General features: G+C 44.9%; 2 protein-coding genes across 7 annotated transcripts in view; one reads left to right on the top strand and one right to left on the bottom strand.

Moving 5' to 3' along the window:
- Window positions 1-14,061, bottom strand: part of CDK15 (cyclin dependent kinase 15) — a 36,151-nt gene extending 22,090 nt beyond the window's left edge. Inside the window, 9 exon segments of the mRNA XM_030018473.2 lie at window positions 4,236-4,356; window positions 4,912-5,035; window positions 7,028-7,090; window positions 7,887-7,981; window positions 11,565-11,644; window positions 12,290-12,387; window positions 12,537-12,659; window positions 12,661-12,687; window positions 13,599-14,061. Of these exon segments, the coding sequence (XP_029874333.1) occupies window positions 4,236-4,356; window positions 4,912-5,035; window positions 7,028-7,090; window positions 7,887-7,981; window positions 11,565-11,644; window positions 12,290-12,387; window positions 12,537-12,659; window positions 12,661-12,687; window positions 13,599-13,718 (851 nt within the window). The 5' untranslated portion in view covers window positions 13,719-14,061.
- Window positions 14,062-16,998: 2,937 nt separating this feature from the next.
- Window positions 16,999-18,566, top strand: part of ALS2 (alsin Rho guanine nucleotide exchange factor ALS2) — a 51,996-nt gene continuing 50,428 nt past the window's right edge. For 3 of the 6 annotated variants that reach the window (XM_041124338.1, XM_030016910.2, XM_041124339.1), the window contains exon 1: window positions 17,002-17,088. The gene's annotated coding sequence lies outside the window, so the exon portion shown is untranslated. Of the gene's footprint in view, window positions 17,089-17,323; window positions 17,447-17,669; window positions 17,746-18,566 lie in introns of those variants that run through there. The other 3 variants (XM_030016907.1, XM_030016909.2, XM_041124337.1) reach the window with 3 other exon arrangements.

Genomic DNA, 18,566 nt, shown 5'->3' with positions numbered 1-18,566 from the left:
ATGCTGTTTTCACAAACATCTCTGCTGTACTTTCCCTTAGCTTCCTGTACCCTAACCTTGGGTCTTGTGAGCTTAGCTCCTTGCTTGTCTAATGTGCTCTTACAGGCTCCAGGCATCATGAAACTTAACCCACAGCTTTTGTGACATAGATTTTTTTGTATTTCATAGCACTACCACATCACTAGATATTATTTTGGAGCCCACAGATTGATTCTACTGAGACCAGTGTCATACCAACCCTCTGTTTTCACAGCTGATGTACATGCTGAGATGGCTCACCCTATTTTGCAACCACAGGGGCTGCTGTAATCCACTGATTCCATTGCACAAGTTTAACTGTATAAAGCAATTTAGGCACTCTTGATTTGTAGGGAGAAGAGGATCAGTTCCATGTGGTTTTGGAGCAAATGATCCTGTCTTTCACCCAGAGTTTGGGTTCTGATATCCTAGCTAGAAATGGCCATTAGACTGGCAACAGCAGAAATCTTTTTTCCTAGATTCAGGTAGCATTTGCTAAGAATTACTCATGAGCAAAGAGTTAAAAAATTCCAATCTAATGAAACAGACTTTTCACTAATAGGCAAGCTGTCAGTTTGAGGAGAGGAACAACTTGTGGGTTGTTGCAAATGCACCTTCTGGTAGAGCTCTCCTTTGTATTCCTGGTTTATTCCCATTATCTCTGGAAGCTTTTAAACCTCAGTGTGTCCAATAAAGACAAAACTATCAGAGCAACCATAACTGCTGGAAAGGAAGGGCTTTTTGTTTCCTGTAGCAAGACTCAGCTAACCAGCTGCCTTTAATGCCTGCTTGATACTGTATTGATTCATCAATGGCAATTATGACTGTTTCTATCTCTGTTTGTTTCCAGATGAAATATGCTTTTCTTTAAAAGAAAAGGCCAGAAGTAGATAGAACAACTGATGTACGGGCACTCCACTCTTTTCCCAGGTATTTTTGTCTATCTGTTAAAATAGGACTTTAGAAACTAATGCTAGTCATCATATTAGCCTTTCAGTAGAGGCCTCAACTTTCCTTCTGAGATACTGGATTTACAGTTACTGCTCTGACAGCATTATGAGGATCCTTCTGTTCTTGAAGATGATTCAAAAACATTTATTTTTAAATATTTCTAAAGATTTAGACCTAGTGTTGTTTTGTTTTTCCCCTTTTCCTTCTTACCTCTCTGATAGTCATTTCTTAGGTCCTCTTACCCCTTCCAGTCTACAAGTTTCTCAAAAGGTCTCAGTCCCATATAGCTGCCTTGGGAAGAGCTAGGGCAGAGCAGGGGGTCTTTTGGAAAGAGGCCTAGACATGATGTTTCAGCATGTGCCAGATATGCACGTGAATCAAGACAGTGACTGCTAAAGTAGTAGGAGAGGTATAACTGGTTATAGGGATATTTAGTGAGTGTAAACAGAGCTGGTTCAGACAGCACAGTTGCATCTGCCTGCAATCCCTGGGGCAGTTTTGAACACTGCACTTACCCCTCAGCCTGCAGTGCTGCATCACACAGTGGAGAGGCGATTCCATCAGGATTAAGATCTAAGATATCTCTGTGGCATCCCAGAGTTCCCTCTCCACAGTTTTTCTGTCATTGGGAGATTGCAATTCTATATTTAACCAGAAATATATCCTTTTTCTTCTTCCTCACCAAGCGTGGTCTGTACAGGGGAGCCCTTAGCCTGTATGTCCCAGTTTAGCACAGCAGGGCAATGCGAATCAGGCTGGAAAGAAGGCTGTAGTGGGCATGGTAGGTCCAAGTTAAATGACTACACAGGAACTCCTAGTCTACATGAATCTACCTAGGAAGATTCCTGTGATTTTTAAAATTTTTTTAATTTTTTTTTTTTAATGGAAGATTATACAAGGAAAGCCCAACTGAAAAGAAGCCATGACTTAAGGCACTCGTGATGTTAGCAGCTACTAGTGTGGCACGTGCATAAAGCATGGTGGTTTAAAAAAAAAAAAAAGTCTTTCTGATATGCAGTGTAATCGCCCTGAAACATTAGTCTCCCTGAAATCCATTAATTGAATCTTCTAAAGTCCTAAAGAGATAGTGAGGGAGAAAGAGAGAGAAAAAAGATACAGAGAGATTAAAGCAGCTTTTCTAGTTAGTCCAGGAGCGAGTGACTCTCCTTCTGTATCTCTTACTTCATCTATTCAAGGCCTCATTCACTTCCCGTGTGCCTCCCACTGACAGTATTGCTGCTCAAGCACACTATGCATGAATTGCCATAATGTTTTATTTTGTTATAATTGGTTTCTTTAAACCAAGGCTTTAACACCCACTGTCTCATGCCATTACCAAGGGCATTCTGACCTGCCTTCATGTAAATTGCAGCATCTGAAAGACATAGGGTTTTTTTCCCTTTCTTCCCAATAGACAAGTAACATCTGTGTGAATTCACATTATTTCCTAATAGACAAAAATTGAACTTAAATGCAGTGTACATCAAGATAATAAATGACTCTTGTTAGAGGAAGTTACTGAATAGAGCTCACTGAAGTACTCTCTATTCTCTCAGCATGACATCTTTCTTTAGGGCAAACACTTTGAATGTTGTTATTATAAGGAGGCATTATAACAAAGGTGCCTATAGTGTGAATGTAGTTCAGTGGGACCGAGAGTACTGTGCTGTTAGAGCCGCTCAGAGTGCTGGATGGGATCTTTGTATACCACTCCTATGTTGCTATTCATTACACTAGAGCAGAGTTACGTAGTGGGGATGTTGGTTTTGCACAGGCAGAAATGTCAGGCTTTCTATGTGTAGCTGGGGCTTTGGACAGGGGTCAACTTTCAGGGAAAAAAACCCAACAGGCTTATACCAGCATCTGCCTCATACAAACCCTCCAATCTGCTAGGCAGGCGTCTTCTTCAAACTCAGCAGACATTCCTGAGAGACTGTCTGGAGGGGAGAGGTGACAGGTAGAGGGGGAGAGAAAACAGGACTATTTAGACTGGCTTAGCAGCTGGAACCCATTAGAATTTAGCAAGGTTTTCCTCCTTGGAGAAATCTTTAAGCAATTAAATTAGCAGCAGGCCTAGGGAAATGAACAAACTAAAAAATCCTGTTTTCCCTCCAGGCTTAGGCCATCAGAGTCACCGATAAGCTACAGATCTCTGGAGGTCGATACAGCCTGAGAAGACTTGGAACTTTGCTGTTTGTAAACTTACCCAGCCCTCTTCTTGCACATTCTTCAGCCTGCTGCGCTCCCACCCTTTCCCAGCCTTTGACTCTGCAGAGCAGTTAAGAAAAGTCCCGGTGTGTCAGGCACAGGCAGAAAATTACCTGGTCTGGAGAAAGGGTGAAGCAGCAGTACTATCTACAGATGTAAAATTGCCCAGAATAAGGGTGGTCTCCTGCAACTTCATGAGCTGCATTTTGTCCATGAATAAGTTAGGACTGTGGTGCTGGAAGCTGGCTCAGGCTGGTGCAGAAGTGAGCCAGCAGGCAGATGAACCCTAGGGCCCAGCTACACATCCAGGCCAGCCCAGAAGGACCAGTGGGACCCCTGTGAAGCTCCTCCTCCTCCCCTTTCTGCCTGCTCTCAGAGACGGCTCTCCCTTCAGCTCTGCTAACGTGCGGCTTGTTTCCTGCAATTCCCAGCCACATTAAGATTTTGGGATAGAGCTTATAAGGTAAGAAGGCTTTAACAGAACACAGCCCTTCTCCTGTACAAAATGCAGAGTGCATCTGAGACATGTTATTTGAGAAGAAGGACAAAGTATCACAGAAATAATGAAAGTCTCGGACACCTTTCTATCTCCAGACCCATTCAGAAACCCTTTAATGCCACCTTTTGTTACCAAGGCCAAAGTCATTGTTGGTGCGGTTGTGACTGCGTCCATTGTTTCTTCACAAAGCCATTGCTGTAGAGAGCTACCGCTGACTCAGCTGACCACATAGATACAAAACAGTAAGTGCATTAAGCAAAGGTGTTCTGATGCAAGACCTGAAAGTGCTTCATAAATGTTACCAATTGAGATGTACATATCTCATAAATATTATCGGATGAGGTTTATATAAATCCATAACTGAGATGTAGTGGCATCATTCCCCCAAAGTTCTATGAACCCAGCAGTACAAAACTCCCCACTGCTCACACATTTTCTGCTCACAGGCGTTAATTCCTCTACTTATGACTGTATCTGCTGTAACTTGGTTGACTTAATTTAATTCAGCTAAAGATGATTTTTCCCAAGGGACCCCAGCTGCTTTGAAATTGGTCAGTACCAGATATCTAGATCAGAAGAATAATGTGTAGCTCCAAGCAACACATCAGGAGGACGGTACCAGAGTGTCACAACTTCAGAGGAGTATGTCTGTCTGGGGATGGACTTGGCACGAGCAAGGCCTGCAAACAAACCCAAACAAACAAAAAAGTCCTTCTACCTGTGCAGCGCATAGGTGTTAATAATTGGAAACAGGACATTATTTTCTCTTGGATCTTTAAACACAAGCAATCACAATGCAGTTTACAAGCAATTGACAAGGAAAGTGTGTCTGGAATATACCTCTGGGGCACATCAGATCAAGCAATATGCTGTGTTGTGCAGGGCTTTACCATTTGTGACTGAAGCAGCCATCTCAAGCCAATGCCAAGAAAGCCTTTTGGTTCAGCACTTTGTGGTGGACTCTACATGTTACATTATTTTCTGAAGAGACAGGTTGATTCTCAATTCTCTTGAATCAGTTTTGTGTGGCAGTAATTGCTCTGACTTAAACGAGGTAACTCCCTGCACCTATCAGTATAAAGGCAAGAAAGGATGGACTGACCACAGAAATAGTTTCCTGAAGTTCAGTAAGAGGTTTTGCTTTTATGCCTTAATTAGCTGTGGATACAGATCTATATGCATGCTAAAGCTTTGGTCTAAGCAGATATATTAGCAGTATCCAAACTGTGACTCACCAAAGTCAGCTAATTTGAGCTCACCAAGGCAACTGATGAGCAAGTTCTGGGGTTTCAGATCTCGGTGAAGAATGTGTTGTTGGTGGATGTAAGCCAGGCCGCGCAAAAGCTGGAACATGAAGAGCTAGAAAAAGCCAGCAAAAACCTGAAATGATTTAGTGTGACTTTGCATTGATACATAAACTCTGAACTTCAGGAGAACTCCTAGAACAAAGCAGAGACAAAGCAACTAAGAAATTGGTAAAAATCCCCCAAATGAGTAGAGCTCACTGAGGAGGAGAAAACTGTGGTGGGGTATGACTGCCCTGCAGCTTTCTGATGTTTTCGGGGTGGAATATTTGGCCATGAGGGCAGTTATAGTGCAGTCCCTAAGTGCACATTTTGGAAATTTAACTTGTCTTTAGAAATAGACTATTGATTGCAGGAGCAAGCGCAACTTGCCTAAACACAGACCCAGCTTTCAGAACAGCAGATATTCTGATTTCAGTGTTCAAGACAAAGACATACAGCCAAGTAAAATGAAAGTTTAAGGAGCTGGAAGTTTTGCCCATTTGAGCCAGCTGACACCAGCAGAGGGAGTTCTGCGGCTGCTGTACACACCACCTCTTCCCAGTATAAGCTGTACCAGTGAACTGACTTACTTGACAATGTGAACTGTTATCTTCAAGATGGGAGAAAACACAAGGACCTGATTTGAACAGCTATAGCATATAAGATATGATGAATGAAGAAAGGAAGCAAGAAAGCAGGCAAGCAAGAAAGAAATATCAAACTCCAACCACCATGGCAGCGTAAAGAAGCCTGGGGTAAAATAAATTGGGCTGAAACAAGGTATGAAGTTGGACAGTGGATAGAAACAAAACACAGCAAAAGTAATTAGACTTCACCAGAGGAAAGATATTTTTTACCAGAAATTTAATCTGAAGAGGAAGAAAAACAGTGACACCCATAGGTCATTTTTGTACCAGAAAAGTGTCCCTGTAACATACTGCATACTTGCATCTTATTTGATAGGAATCACTCAGAGAAAAAAAAAAAAAATTTGCCAGCAAAAATGAAGCAAGCTAGATGACCCTCCTAAAGGAGTAGTAAATAATTTTGCAGTTCATTTCCTGCTGACAATGAGGATTTTGGACAGGAAAGCAGAGCAGCTGCCTAGTGTTTACTCACAGAAATGCCAGTGAGTACGTGTTACAGCCATGTACTCCCTGTGCTTTACAGTCCTGCCTGGTAGCAGAGCCCTTGAGATCTGTGCCAAAACTACAAGACTGCATCTTGGACATATCTGAGTTTTAAAGATGTTTAAAATCTGAGGCCCCAAGAAACTTCATTAGAATTGGTGTTGCTTAACAACTATCTGGAAAAAGATGTGAACAAGGTGGCAACATTCGAAGATGACAGAAGTATTTAGATTAGCTGTGGTAAGAAGTGACAGTGAGGAACTTCAGAGAGATCTGATGAAGTCAGATGAATAGGCAGTTTGATAAGGTACAAAGTTATTGTTGACAGCTGTAAGATAAATTAACTGAAGCTGCTCAGGAAAAGGACCCAGGCATTTACTGAGGACATCTACACTGAAACCTTAAGTCAGTATGCAGCAATAATCCTGAAAGTTAATTAAATGTGAAGATGCATACAAAGGAGAGTAGGAGACTATTATAACATCAATCTATAATGTAAGGGTACATCTTCAGCTGTGCTCAGGTCCAGTCAACCCATCCCAAAAAGCTGTGGTAGAAACAAAATGGACTTAAATGACTGTAAATATGAAGATAGTTGTAGGAGAGAGTGAGTTTTGAGAGTTTTTAGAGAGATGAATAATATATTCTAATGATAAGAGGATACAAATTTGTGTAGAGGGAGATTTCCTTGCCACAGGATGTCATTGTTCACAAAAGCTGAATGTCCTCTTGCAGGATCAGAAAATGGGAAGAGGGGCTAACCAAAAAAAGGCTTTGGAGACTGAGAGGGAGGTTGTTACATCTTCATCAAAGGCAGCTTTTCTTCAAAGTTTTTGTCATATATGGAACATATAAATATTAGTAATTTACAGTGATCAAGTGGAAAATAACACTTCCTCATGCTTTGAGGGATACTGGTCTTCTAGGGAACTCACCATAACATTGCACGAATGAAGTCCTCCAGGATGCTGGCCCATGTACTGTGCTAGATCTGTGTGCTAAATAAAAGAGGAGAACTTGAGGCAAAGCTACTGGTGTAAAATGCTTCTACCAACAATGCCTCTTCTGTAAATGGAAGAAATATGCAACCACTACAAAGGTGTCTCTTTCACCTTGGTGAACATCTGATCTGATGCAGCACGCAAGGATGTGCTTAAGTGCTGGGTCAAATCAGGAACCTGGCTGACCTGTTATCTCACCCTAGTAGTTTATGACCTGAAGCTGATAGTTAACAGTATTCATACTTGTGCCAGAATTAATCATAGAGCTGCAGTAAGAAGACATAGCCCCTGTATTTTTCTTGTAATTTGGTTGATAGCTATCAGCAAAAGCAACAGAAGTAGCAAGACTCACATGGAGAACTTTTTTATTGGCATCCTACCCTCCCCATGAGAGCAACCTGCAGCTTGGTCATGGTGAGCCGCTGGAGTCAGTGCCAAATCTGACCCCAACTGGGATGTGAGCTCATATCATTATTTCCTGTCCTTGCTGTGGCTCAAGAACAGTACTTTTATTGTGTTGTCAAGGCAGAAATGGAGGTAAATAGTGTCTACCACCCTAGTGGAGACAAGATGTGGCATCATTTTTGCATACAGCTGTCGCATATACAGAAAGAAAAGAGTAAGGCTGTGTGGCTGGGAAACAGGAGATCAAGAAGGAAAATCAATCATTGCACTAAAGGATTACAACTCATTTCTTTGTAGATATCTCATAATGCAGTAAATTCATTATGCAGCCACTTCCCAGTACTTCCCAGTACTAGCTCCACAGGAAGCTAGAAAAACATCAACTCACCATGTACTCAAAGACAAATGTTAGTGTCTCCTTGGTCGGGATAATGTCATGAAGCAATACAATGTTGGCATGTTTCAAACACTTGAGAAGAGAAGCTGGGAAAACACAAAAGGAAGATCGACTTAACCACTGCTGCTGGAAGTGGAAGGAGATAGTGCATACGGCAAGGCAGTGAAAATAAAAAACTGGGGGGAAATAGTCCAAACTTGGCAGTTCTGTGAGAAGCGGCAGCTACTGAGTCTGGAGGAGGATGGAACAGCTCCTTAGAGAAGCAAGCATCGGTGCTCCGGACTTGGCAGCAACCTGTCCGTCCCTCAGAGGTGGGATCTTGCCTCGATCAGAAATAGCAGTTCACAGTTCCCAGCTGTCAGCTTCTCAGCTGAGGAGAAATAATTTCTTCAAGGAAAACACTGAGAGGCAGGGACTAGGAGCTCCCAGAGCCAAAATGCAGCAGCCCCTGGCCTGTCACTGAGCTTCTCATCCTTCTCCCATCTGCCTCCTGGCACGTGCCCTCAGCAGGGCCCTTAGGAGACTTCTGGGGAAAGCTGAGTTTCTATCAGCTTCCAGCTTCACAATATCAGGGTGTGAAAATCTGCCAAAAGAAATCACTGTAGATGCTAAGCTGAATTCTGAATTAAGCTCTGTGCTTCTAGCTTGGAGAAGGCATATTGGTTACTTTATCCGGTTTAAAACTCAAAGAGCAGAGAGGATGAAGTTACTGAGTGAACAGTAACTTGTTCGTATTTATACAACTTTGGCACGTTTTTTCTTTTGGCCTGACCATCTAAAAGCATCATTGCAACTGTGTGGCCCTGGTCCTTAGATGCTGACATGCCTTTGCCAAGCCTCAGCACATCTAGGGCGTGGTGATGGAGTGGGCAGCACATGGAAGAGTCTCTGCCTCCATACAGACCACAGACCGCTGACTGATGCTAAGACAAAAGCTACAGCCTTCTGAGCCTTTCAGCCTTGCGTTAGGTTTCTCATAATAGAGCAGGCTCCAGCCAACACACTCATGAAGGCAGCTTCCCAGCAGAAAGTCTCAAAGATAGTCTTTACGGGGGAACAGCATGCACAACTTCATCATTTGCAACCATAGGTTTGAGACAGTAGTTGCTGTACCTCTGCACAGAGGAGGGACACGGGGAAGTGGTGGAACTGGGATCGCTCTGCCTGCAGATCCCGGGCACTACTGAAGAATCCGAGCCAACTGTTATACGGAAACTGTGCACAGACAGAAGACCCAAAGCGCAACAAAAACAGGGGTCCCTGACTCCAGGTTTTAGTTCAGCTTCTGACATAGAAGATTAGCCTCAGAGTGGCTCCAGACTCACCCTTCCCTGCTGATTAAAACCAAATTAGTTTACTGTCAGACCATGCAGTGCTACAAATTTCATCCAGATAAGGCATGAGCATACAATCTCGTTTCTGCTGAATTAGCTGAAGCACACAATACAGAGCTTGGGCCAGTCGTGGGAGGCCAAATGAGTTTTGGTACTGGATAAAAGCTGCTTTTTGTTTTTCAAACAATCTGCAAAAGATATTTGAAGAGTTTCATGCTGGCAAAGCAAATTTCTACTGGATTAGCACTTTGCCTTTTGTGAGTGTAACAATTTCACCTGGTTCTAAAAGCCCTACAGCCAGATATACTGTATTACACAGCTGTGGCCTAAGCATATGTCAATACTGAGACTGCTGAGCAGTAAGGGATGCCTGATTCAGCATAACTACTGGAAACAGCACAGATTGTAAATAGTTCTTGCACAGAGCTTGGTGCTGCTGCAGCTAAACTGCCTCTAGTACTGATGCTAGTCCATTTAGCTACCACCAGTGTGTTTCCAGTGCATGGCAGTATGAACCTTAAACATGCTCCAGATTACACCTAATTGCCTATGAACCCAGTAAAGATACTCTGGCTAGATCCCATCTGCTACAGAAAGGGGCTGCTAACCTGGCTCTGTGATACCTCAAAAAATCCATATGACCAGAGCTGTTGCTCCAGAGGGTCCACAGTAATATGGAGAATTCAGCCCCTGTGGCTGAATCAGGCCTCTGGGAACTGCTCCTCACTTGGTTGCTTCTACAACCCCCTGCTGGGGTGTCAGGTGCTACAGCCAGAACTGAGCTTTAAATGCATTTCATATCTGTGGGGCTTCCTGGGGTGAAGCAGCTCTTTGTCAGCGGAGTGCCATTCCTCCAGGGTAGCAGAGAATGCACCATGTTAATAAATCTTGTGCTTTGTTTGCGCTACTGACTTACATTGTAAATTTGAGATGTCAGATGCTGCAAAGCTCAGCAGTACACAAAAGATCTATTTAAAGTAGACCCTTCATAGGATCACTCTTGTTTTCTTCCATAATGAAGTTAAGGCTCTCAGTCTGTCCAGTAGAGCATGTTAAAGGGGTGCTGATCTTTAGAGCATCGTTAGTTCTATGTAGATAAAGCTTTTAAGGCTTATTTTACTGGTGGGCTACAGGTGTAAACGCAGAGCAAAAGCACCACAGCAAATGAGTGTATAGGAAACTGTAACACAAGCCATTCTGTAAATAGGCATATTTAGGTATCTCTCTGCTTTCAGCCAGAATTGGACTAAGGACTTTGTAAACTTTCTTATCTTAATTACACTGTTATAATCCTGGAGTGGGTCTACTGACCGACCTCTCGTTATTCTGAGTTGACTGGTATGAGAGTCCTTCTGTGCTAGGGCTGCTCTGTGAAAGCTGGCACTCCATCCCCATGGTGACAAGATCAACCCTAGTTTTGAATTGCAGTAAGAAGTAAAAAACAAAATATGTGTGACCTCTTACATTGATAGCTCTCACTAATACCAGACAACAGACTGGCACAAAGGTTGCATATTTCTGTGCAAGGAAGAAACCAGATTATGATCCTCTTGGGATTGTAGAGCACACGAAAATAGAAGCCTTAATCAACCAGGCAGTTTATGAACTTCATCTGTAGGGACATGTAAATACATTCAGCCAAAATCAAGCACTTAAACAAAAGCATTTCTTTCTCAAAGAAATTGAGAAAGCTTTAGACGTTTTGCCCAGTGCTCTACAAAGTCAACCGATAGAAAGAATTTCTCACTGGGCCGAAATGATAGATGTTATTAAAAACCAGTTTTATCGAAAGCATTTCTCTTCAGGCTGGGATATGTGATGATCCAGGTATCAGCTGCCATCACACAGGAAAGTGGCACTGTTTGTGATAACAGCAAGCAGAGACCCTGGTGCAAAGGGCACTTCCAGTCCACAACTGCCCAATGCAGCAGCACCTGCTGTGCAGTGCTAGTGTATAAAAATGGGAGTGAGAAAGCAACTATGGAGCAGGTAGCAGACAGGAGGTGCAAGAGAGCCCCTACACTGCTAGAAAGGACACGCTCTGGCCGCAGCTGGCACTTTCCTTATCACAAGCTCGGATGCTTCTGTCATGAGGGAATACACTGGCCAGCAGGTTCCCTCTCCGTCCATCACATGCTCACCCAGCCCAGCACAAAGACCTCCTTCAAGAGGGGATAAGGAAACAGTTTTGGGAGAAGGACAGCTGGCACACTGAGTAGGCAAGAAAGGACTTAGGAAGACATCACATGGAGCTTTTTCAGGTTAAAATAAATGCTCTTCAGGAATGACGTCCCTCGCTTTTCACCAATGTTTGAAGAAGGTCTTTATGTCTTACCTTCCCGAATGGCTGTAAAGGGCACTCCCTCCTGTGCCTCCAGCCTGATCACTTTCAACGCCACCAACCGGCCATTGATCCTGTTAGGTCAGAGCGGAAGGTCACACGAAGCACCTCAGTGCTTGGCATGACAACAACATTAACAGTCCCTTGGAGTGCTCCACACTTACCCAAGCAAAATTTCTAGGGCTCACTCCTCCACCTAGGTCAAGCTCAGAAAGGTATTGCAAACCACCTCCATCTTGCCTTCATTAGCAGTGAAATGGGAGCCAGCCTGCCTGGCTGGAGTAGCACCATTCTGCTGACTGGGTATTGCTAGAGCTTGGCTTTGGGCAGTGTTCCCACTCTGCCCTCTCACAGCTTTCCTGCCCCCGTGTGATGGCAGCATGGCCTCACCTCCAATTTTTCCATCATGCAGGGATCCCTCATTCCAAGGAAAATCTTCACTCCCTCCCTGGTGCAGCCAGACAATCCCCTGGCACGCTGCTGCAGAGCAAAGTGTCTTTGTGGAGCCTACATGGCTGTAGTGGAGGAGTTCCCTGAAAAATTGGGGTGGGGCTTTGCAAATATCCTGGTTAAAGGCAAAGCTGGACTTTTGATTTGCCTTTATCTTCCTGTAAGTACTCTGAATTGCCCAGCTTCAAGCTCATTCTTACGGATTCCTGTAACGGGTGTTTTCAGTGGGCACTGGGAAGGCAATAATGGCACCGGTGGTCCTTGCTCACCTGCTGATCCCCTTGTACACAGTTGCACAGGATCCTTCACACAGCTTCTCTAGATGTACATAGGATGTGGTCGCTCCAAACGAGATGCCTTCTCTCTGCTTCATGAAGAAATTGGTATGTGTTTTAGATTGCTGGGTAGAACAAGAAGCTACTAGTATGTCATTCAGTAATTAAATGCTGATTCGTGGCTGGAATAATCATAGGATGAATTATCTCTTGTCTGGCTCTATGGATGCTGCACACTCACCCATTTGAACCTCTCCACAACATCCTGCTCCTGGAAAGGATCAGCGTAACTCCAAGGCCTCTGTGTCCTGCACCTCCATCTCTGGAGGGTGTGGAGCTGCGGCGGCTGCAGTGAGGGTAGAGGAAAGGGGTGCTCTGGTTACATCTGACAGCTCGCACAGGAAAAGAAGGCAAACTGTATCACTGGCAAACCACCATTTTACTGATGTGATTCTTTCCTTTCTCCTTGACTGCACTGACTTTGAGCACTTCATGTCATTTTCATCTCCCTCCCCACCAGTCACAGATCTCTAGTACAGTTTCTCAGCTCCGTCTGTAAGGGGAACAACTGTCTATATGTTCCTGTCTTCGTAAATGGTAGCGCTCAGCCTGAGAACACACAAAGATAAAACTGCCTTAACTGCAGAGGACGCTTCTACCAGTATCATTCCAGATGCATGTTATTCTCTCTTACCCTTGATTTATTCATCTCTAGATAGCAATCTGTTAGGGCAGGGACTAAAAACCAAATGCAGGAGTGAAATTTCAGGAAGTTTAAATTTATGTAATCTTCTCCTCCTTAAGCCCCTTCCCCCCCTCCATGTTGAGCCTTTCTCACCACTGTATAATTTACACAGCCTGTTATTCTTGCCCATACAGCATAACAGTGCCACAAACTATAAAAATAGTGGTAATGAATGGCAGGCAGCCTGCAAGCTCCTCCTGAGCAGCTATATTGGATGGGTGCCTGCATTATCATTTGACTCAAATATAACAAGATTTGTAATCTATGGCATGCTGCCTCCTCCAGAACGGTAGGTTGTTGGCTCCCTCCCTCTTTTACAATCCTTCGTTGGCGTAGAGCTCGCTGGAGTGCAATCTTCTCCCTGTTCATCACATCAAAGGCATTTATTGTCATCTAAGGCATGGAGTCCTCTTTCAGTAGCTTCACAAGCCTGAAGCTGCAAAGTTTGATGCTGTCTGGTTAGAAGCAAATGTGAATGTTTTGCACTCCCACAACAAGTGGAAGAACCCAGGCTTAACCTATCCCAATGCAGAAGTATCCCAGTGTGATATTAAATACCTCTGCTGTAGATGCTGCTTCCATGCGCTGAAGGCCTTGGATATGTTGGGAACCCCTTCTCTCTGAACGGCAGCTGCAGCATCCTGGTCTGACAGCACTTACACACAACATGTCTCCCATGTTGTCCTGTTTCAATTAAAATGTATCTCTTTTTTCCTCCGTTGCTCCTCCTCATCCCTCTGTCTGTAATAACAGTTCATATGACTCGCATGAGGTCTCTGCCTCAAGCAGTCTTGTGATTTCTGCAGTTTTTCTTTGAAAGTCCAACATGCAGTGATCCAAATTCTCCCCTGGAGTAGCTCCACTGATTTCAGCTCATTTGGCACATGCCCTCCAAAAACAGCCAACATTTTTTCATACCTGAAGATGGAGAATTAAGCAATAAATCCAAACTTTCTGCTCGTACAAATTTCTTCCAGTTAAGCAACTTTCAGTGTAATATGTTAGGTAATGAAGTGATAGGTTTCATACAGGAACAGACCTTGACTTCCCTCCATGTCTATAGCAGGTACTATTCTGTGTGCCATTAGGCTTTAAGTTGAGCTATCTGAGCAGTGCGGCTGAGTTGTGCTTTCTGCAGGAGCTGTACATTGACTGTCCATGCTTTGGTATTTACATTCTTAGCCATGATGTGGTGGCAATGTCAGCACGGGGAGCTGTCTGTCCCTGTTGGATCACTTGTCTAAGGGACACGATGAGTTGTAGCTGGTAGAAAATAGTCTTGTCCACATGTCAAAATAGCGAGAGCAAGCTGATCGATCCAGCCCAAAAGAGATTTCATCAATTCTGTACTGAGCAGGCAATGCGCAGTGGATTTACGTGGATGTGGACAGACAAAAGTCCCCTTCTTTCAGTCCTCCATGAGTCGGACTCTCTGTGCAGCTTCCTAGGAGTAACACCCCACCCACACTGAGAAAATGCTGGCAAGGGGTGAGGGAGCAGGCATTATACTGTGGAATTTTTATGCTGACCCCTTAGGTCCTTCAGTTTTCATGTGAATACATGATGTGGAGTCTTCCCTTTGCTTCACTGTTTTGGTGTCTAAGAAAAACGCTCTTTCCTTGAGCAAAAGGATTTTTTTTAAGCAAAAATGTTCTGGGAAGGCAGGAAAAATTTCTGTGTCTCATTGCAGCCAAACTACCCAGCCTTTGCATGGCAAGAAGGAGCTAACATACCTGGGAGGCTTGATTTCTTTCACATGATTTTCTTTTGCACTCCCCAGTTAGCCGTAGTTTGCTAAATATCTATCATCATGGACTTCAGTCTTCTATTTATTTTCCATATACTCTTTGAGCCATCAGAATATAGCAGTAATTTGGATGTGCTGTCCAGGCACGAGAAAGGTTGTCTGAATGCAACATACTCAGTAATAAACTGGTTATGCAAGCATCGTTTGCACATCTGTACAAAGTTTCTTATTCTGGAAACTATTTTTTATTGTTTTGACCATATTTATACAAATGGACTTTTAAAATACATTTAAGCATAAATAATAATTGCATTTTAAAGGAATGGAAAGATAAATGCACAAAAAGTAGACAATATAAAAATATACATGTTAATTCATCTGAAGATTATTCATTTTAATCTTAGATACATTTTGTGTCAGGGAGTAGAGGGCAATTACTCTGTTACAAAGAAAAGTCATCCAACTTTTGCCAGCTAGCAAGAGCTGGTAAATGAAGAAAGTATGGTAATAGCTGGTGGTTCTGATTATTGAAGAAAGAATAAAGGAGTGTTCATTCCAGTTAGCGGAGGAAACACTCTAATATAAATGTTTAATAGTTATCCTTAGAAAATGTAAGAGTTTATAAAGGAGAGCCTATACGTGGTTTTGGAACCACAGTTTTTAAAGGAAACTTCAGACAGCGTATGAAATAGTCTACTAAGTGCTGATATAACATGAAAAGTACATTTTGCAAAACTTCTTCAGGTAGAAACACATATATATAGTATGTATATATACATATAGGTATATGCATAGTGTGTATGTTGAAGAATAACTCAGAGATTTAGGATGGTCTGACTGGTTTGTGTGAGATGTATTTTGTATATATCAAATTAACAAGTAAGGCTGTAATCAGAAACGCACACAGTTGACATTCATAGAGTAAAGACACCCTGGAACAATTAGGCCTTGATGTTTTGAGGATACTTCGTGTGTATTGCCAACTTGGCAAGAATACTCGAGGTCCATCAGAGAGAAAAGAAACGTTCTTGAGATAACAAGAAGGATAATTGGACCTAAGAAATGCAGGCTGTGACTGATGAAAGGAAACATCCAGCTCCAGAAGGTGCCAAGGGCCAGCTGATTGCCAAAGCAGCACGAACTGGGGGAAAGGTAAAGGTGGCAGGGGGAGATCGCGACCACCGACTCAATTCCGGGCTGGAAGAACTTGCCCACCCCACACCTGCGAGGAGCACGCGTGCTAATCTACATAGCAAGTGGGGCTAATTTAAATATCGCTGGCCAATAGTAGATGAGATGGTGACTGCTAACCAATGAATGTAAATTTAGGTGGGTTTTTACTAATCATGTAACAGAATACATACATTGTTTTTCTTTGGTGAGGTGTGCTGGCTTTGTGGAATAACCACCTAGCACCCACTTTTGCACAAATACAAAATAAATAACGTCTCTCCTGAGTGTGTGGTTGTTGGGTTGTTGCACACCGGGTGACGAATCTGCTTTTTGGACAGCATGTATATATACACCAGTCTATTTTAAACATATTCTGTAAAATTTATGCATGTATAAATACATACATAAAATGCATGTGTGCAGTTTGTACACAGGCGTACACTTCTCCATGGACATATATGCGTACACGTGCCTAACTATTTCGAGGCGGCTTGTCCTGTAGACAGGGTCTGTCTACACCAGTGGTGCAGGCCTGCTCCCATTTAAACCAGTAGCTACTCGGAGGGTTTATGGAGCGGGAAGGGATGGCCGGGTATTATTGCTAGTGACTGATCAGGTTTCCTGCGTAGGTTATAGCTTTGTTCTTTATTTGCGCCTCTAATATTTTAAGATACATGTTCAGGTGTCTTTCCTGCACTCTTGGTGCTGGCACCGTAACGGTGGCATTGCCCAACCAGCTTCACCACTCTCCTGTTTACTGGTCTAAACGTGCCGGGAACAGCAACACCAGCGGATCCTGTTTTCGGTTCCGGCTGGAGACCGGAGGGGCCGGGGCCGGGGCCGGGGCCGGGGCCGGGGCCGGGGCCGGGGCCGGGGCCGGGGCCGGGCGCTCCCTTCGGGCGGGTCTCTGCCTCTTTTGTCCCGGGGAGGGACCCGTCGGCGCGAGCGCCGGAGCCCGCCCCCGCGCTGCCGCCTCTCTACCCAACACTCCTGCGCGCGCGCGCGGGTCCACGCTGGGCTCCGCCCCCTGCCCGGCGCAGTCCCCGCCCCGCGCCCCCGCGTGAATCAGCTGATCTGCGCCCCGGGAGCCGGCGGCGAGACCGGCGGTCAGAGCGAGCGCGGCGCTGGGTGAGGAGGCCGTTGGCGCGAGGGACGGAGTGGGGGGGTGGCGGCGCCGGCGCGAGGAGGGAGGTGCGGGGGTGGCGCGCGCCCTGCCGTGGGGAGGAGTGGAGTCTGAGTCACGTGGGGCGCCGACCTGTGCCGGGGACGACGACGACACGTGCACCCCGCCGCCCCCCCCCCCCCAACGGCTCCGCGGTGCCGCTAGTCACCCGCGCGCTCCCTCACCCCGCCAACGGCCTCTCGCAGCTGGCTGCCCCGCCGCTCGGCCCCTGCTCGGGGCATCAGCCCCCCCTCCCCGCCAAGCCTCTCCCCCGGGAGCCGCTCTGGCGGGGCAGGTGCTGCCCTGGCTGCGGGGTAACAACAGGTGGGGAAAGTTTGGGGGGGTTATGAGGAGCGGCGAAGGAAATGGCTACCCGCTCCTGAAGGGAAACGGGGAGCGCAGCGCTGCGGCGGGAACCCGGTTGGCCGGAGCGCCGTGGGCCGGTCCGCCGCGCTCCCTGCGCCTCCCACCCCTGAGCTTTAGGAGAGGAGGTGGTGTGCTGTTGTGCTGCACTGGTGATCAGGGAACAGGCCCCGTCTCAGCCGGGGACTGGGCTTGAGGCTAAAGAACGGCTCTGACCGAAGGTGCTGGCTGTCCAGCTCTTCCCGCTCTCCGAGAGGCTGGTAGAGCAGAGATGTTGAGATTTGTTTCTGGAGGTTCCTAAAGGAGTCCTCTCTTTTGATAGGAAGAGACCACCTAAACTTTAAATAGTACGTCCTCCCTTTATCTCCATCCGTGTTTGTTTCAGAGTCCTTTCTCTTTGCATGACTTGGTTGCTCAGGAGTAAATGCTGTTTCAACTTTCGGAGTCCATTGAGTGATAGTTCTAGCTTGGCCGCAATATTGTGTACAGATGACGTAGCTAGCATGCTGTCGCTCTCGCAGACCTCCTCTTCCAGCACAAAACTATTTTGGTGAGACACTGGGGAGCACCTAGAGTAGTCACAGATGCTTGGTAGTTGATCACTGCTGTTGTAGTGCAGCAACTTATAAAAACTAGCTACACTTACCATCTTTCAGTTTCTGTGGAGTTAATTGTTCTTAGAAAGGGAAGCACCTGAACATGTACTAAATTAAGAAGGTGTAATTTCAAAAGGAAAAAAGAGGAGGGAGGAAGGGATATTCAGAAATTTTTGAGCCTGTTATGAGTTTGGTAAATTTTAAATTATTTGTTATGTGCTATAGCAGATAGTTTTCAGCTGTGTTCTTTCAGCTGATACTAGGCCCTTTCTTTGTTGTGTGGTTTTGTTTTTTTTTTTCCTGACTCCTTTACTGTTATATCTTGTTTGCTACCATCCCTCATTCACTGGAACTGGCATTAAAAGCTCTGAGCCCTCATCTGAAGCGATTGCTGCTGTCTTTTAGTAGCAAGTTGTTTTGTTTTGCTCTGAGCAGGTCTTAACGTTAAGAACAGTAGTTGTACCTTGTCGGTGCTGACCAAAACA

This window comes from Aquila chrysaetos, chromosome 6 (assembly GCF_900496995.4).
Source record: "Aquila chrysaetos chrysaetos chromosome 6, bAquChr1.4, whole genome shotgun sequence".
Classification (NCBI taxonomy): domain Eukaryota; kingdom Metazoa; phylum Chordata; class Aves; order Accipitriformes; family Accipitridae; genus Aquila; species Aquila chrysaetos.
Note: the sequence above shows the minus strand (reverse complement) of the source record. Positions and strands in the feature narration are given on the sequence as shown.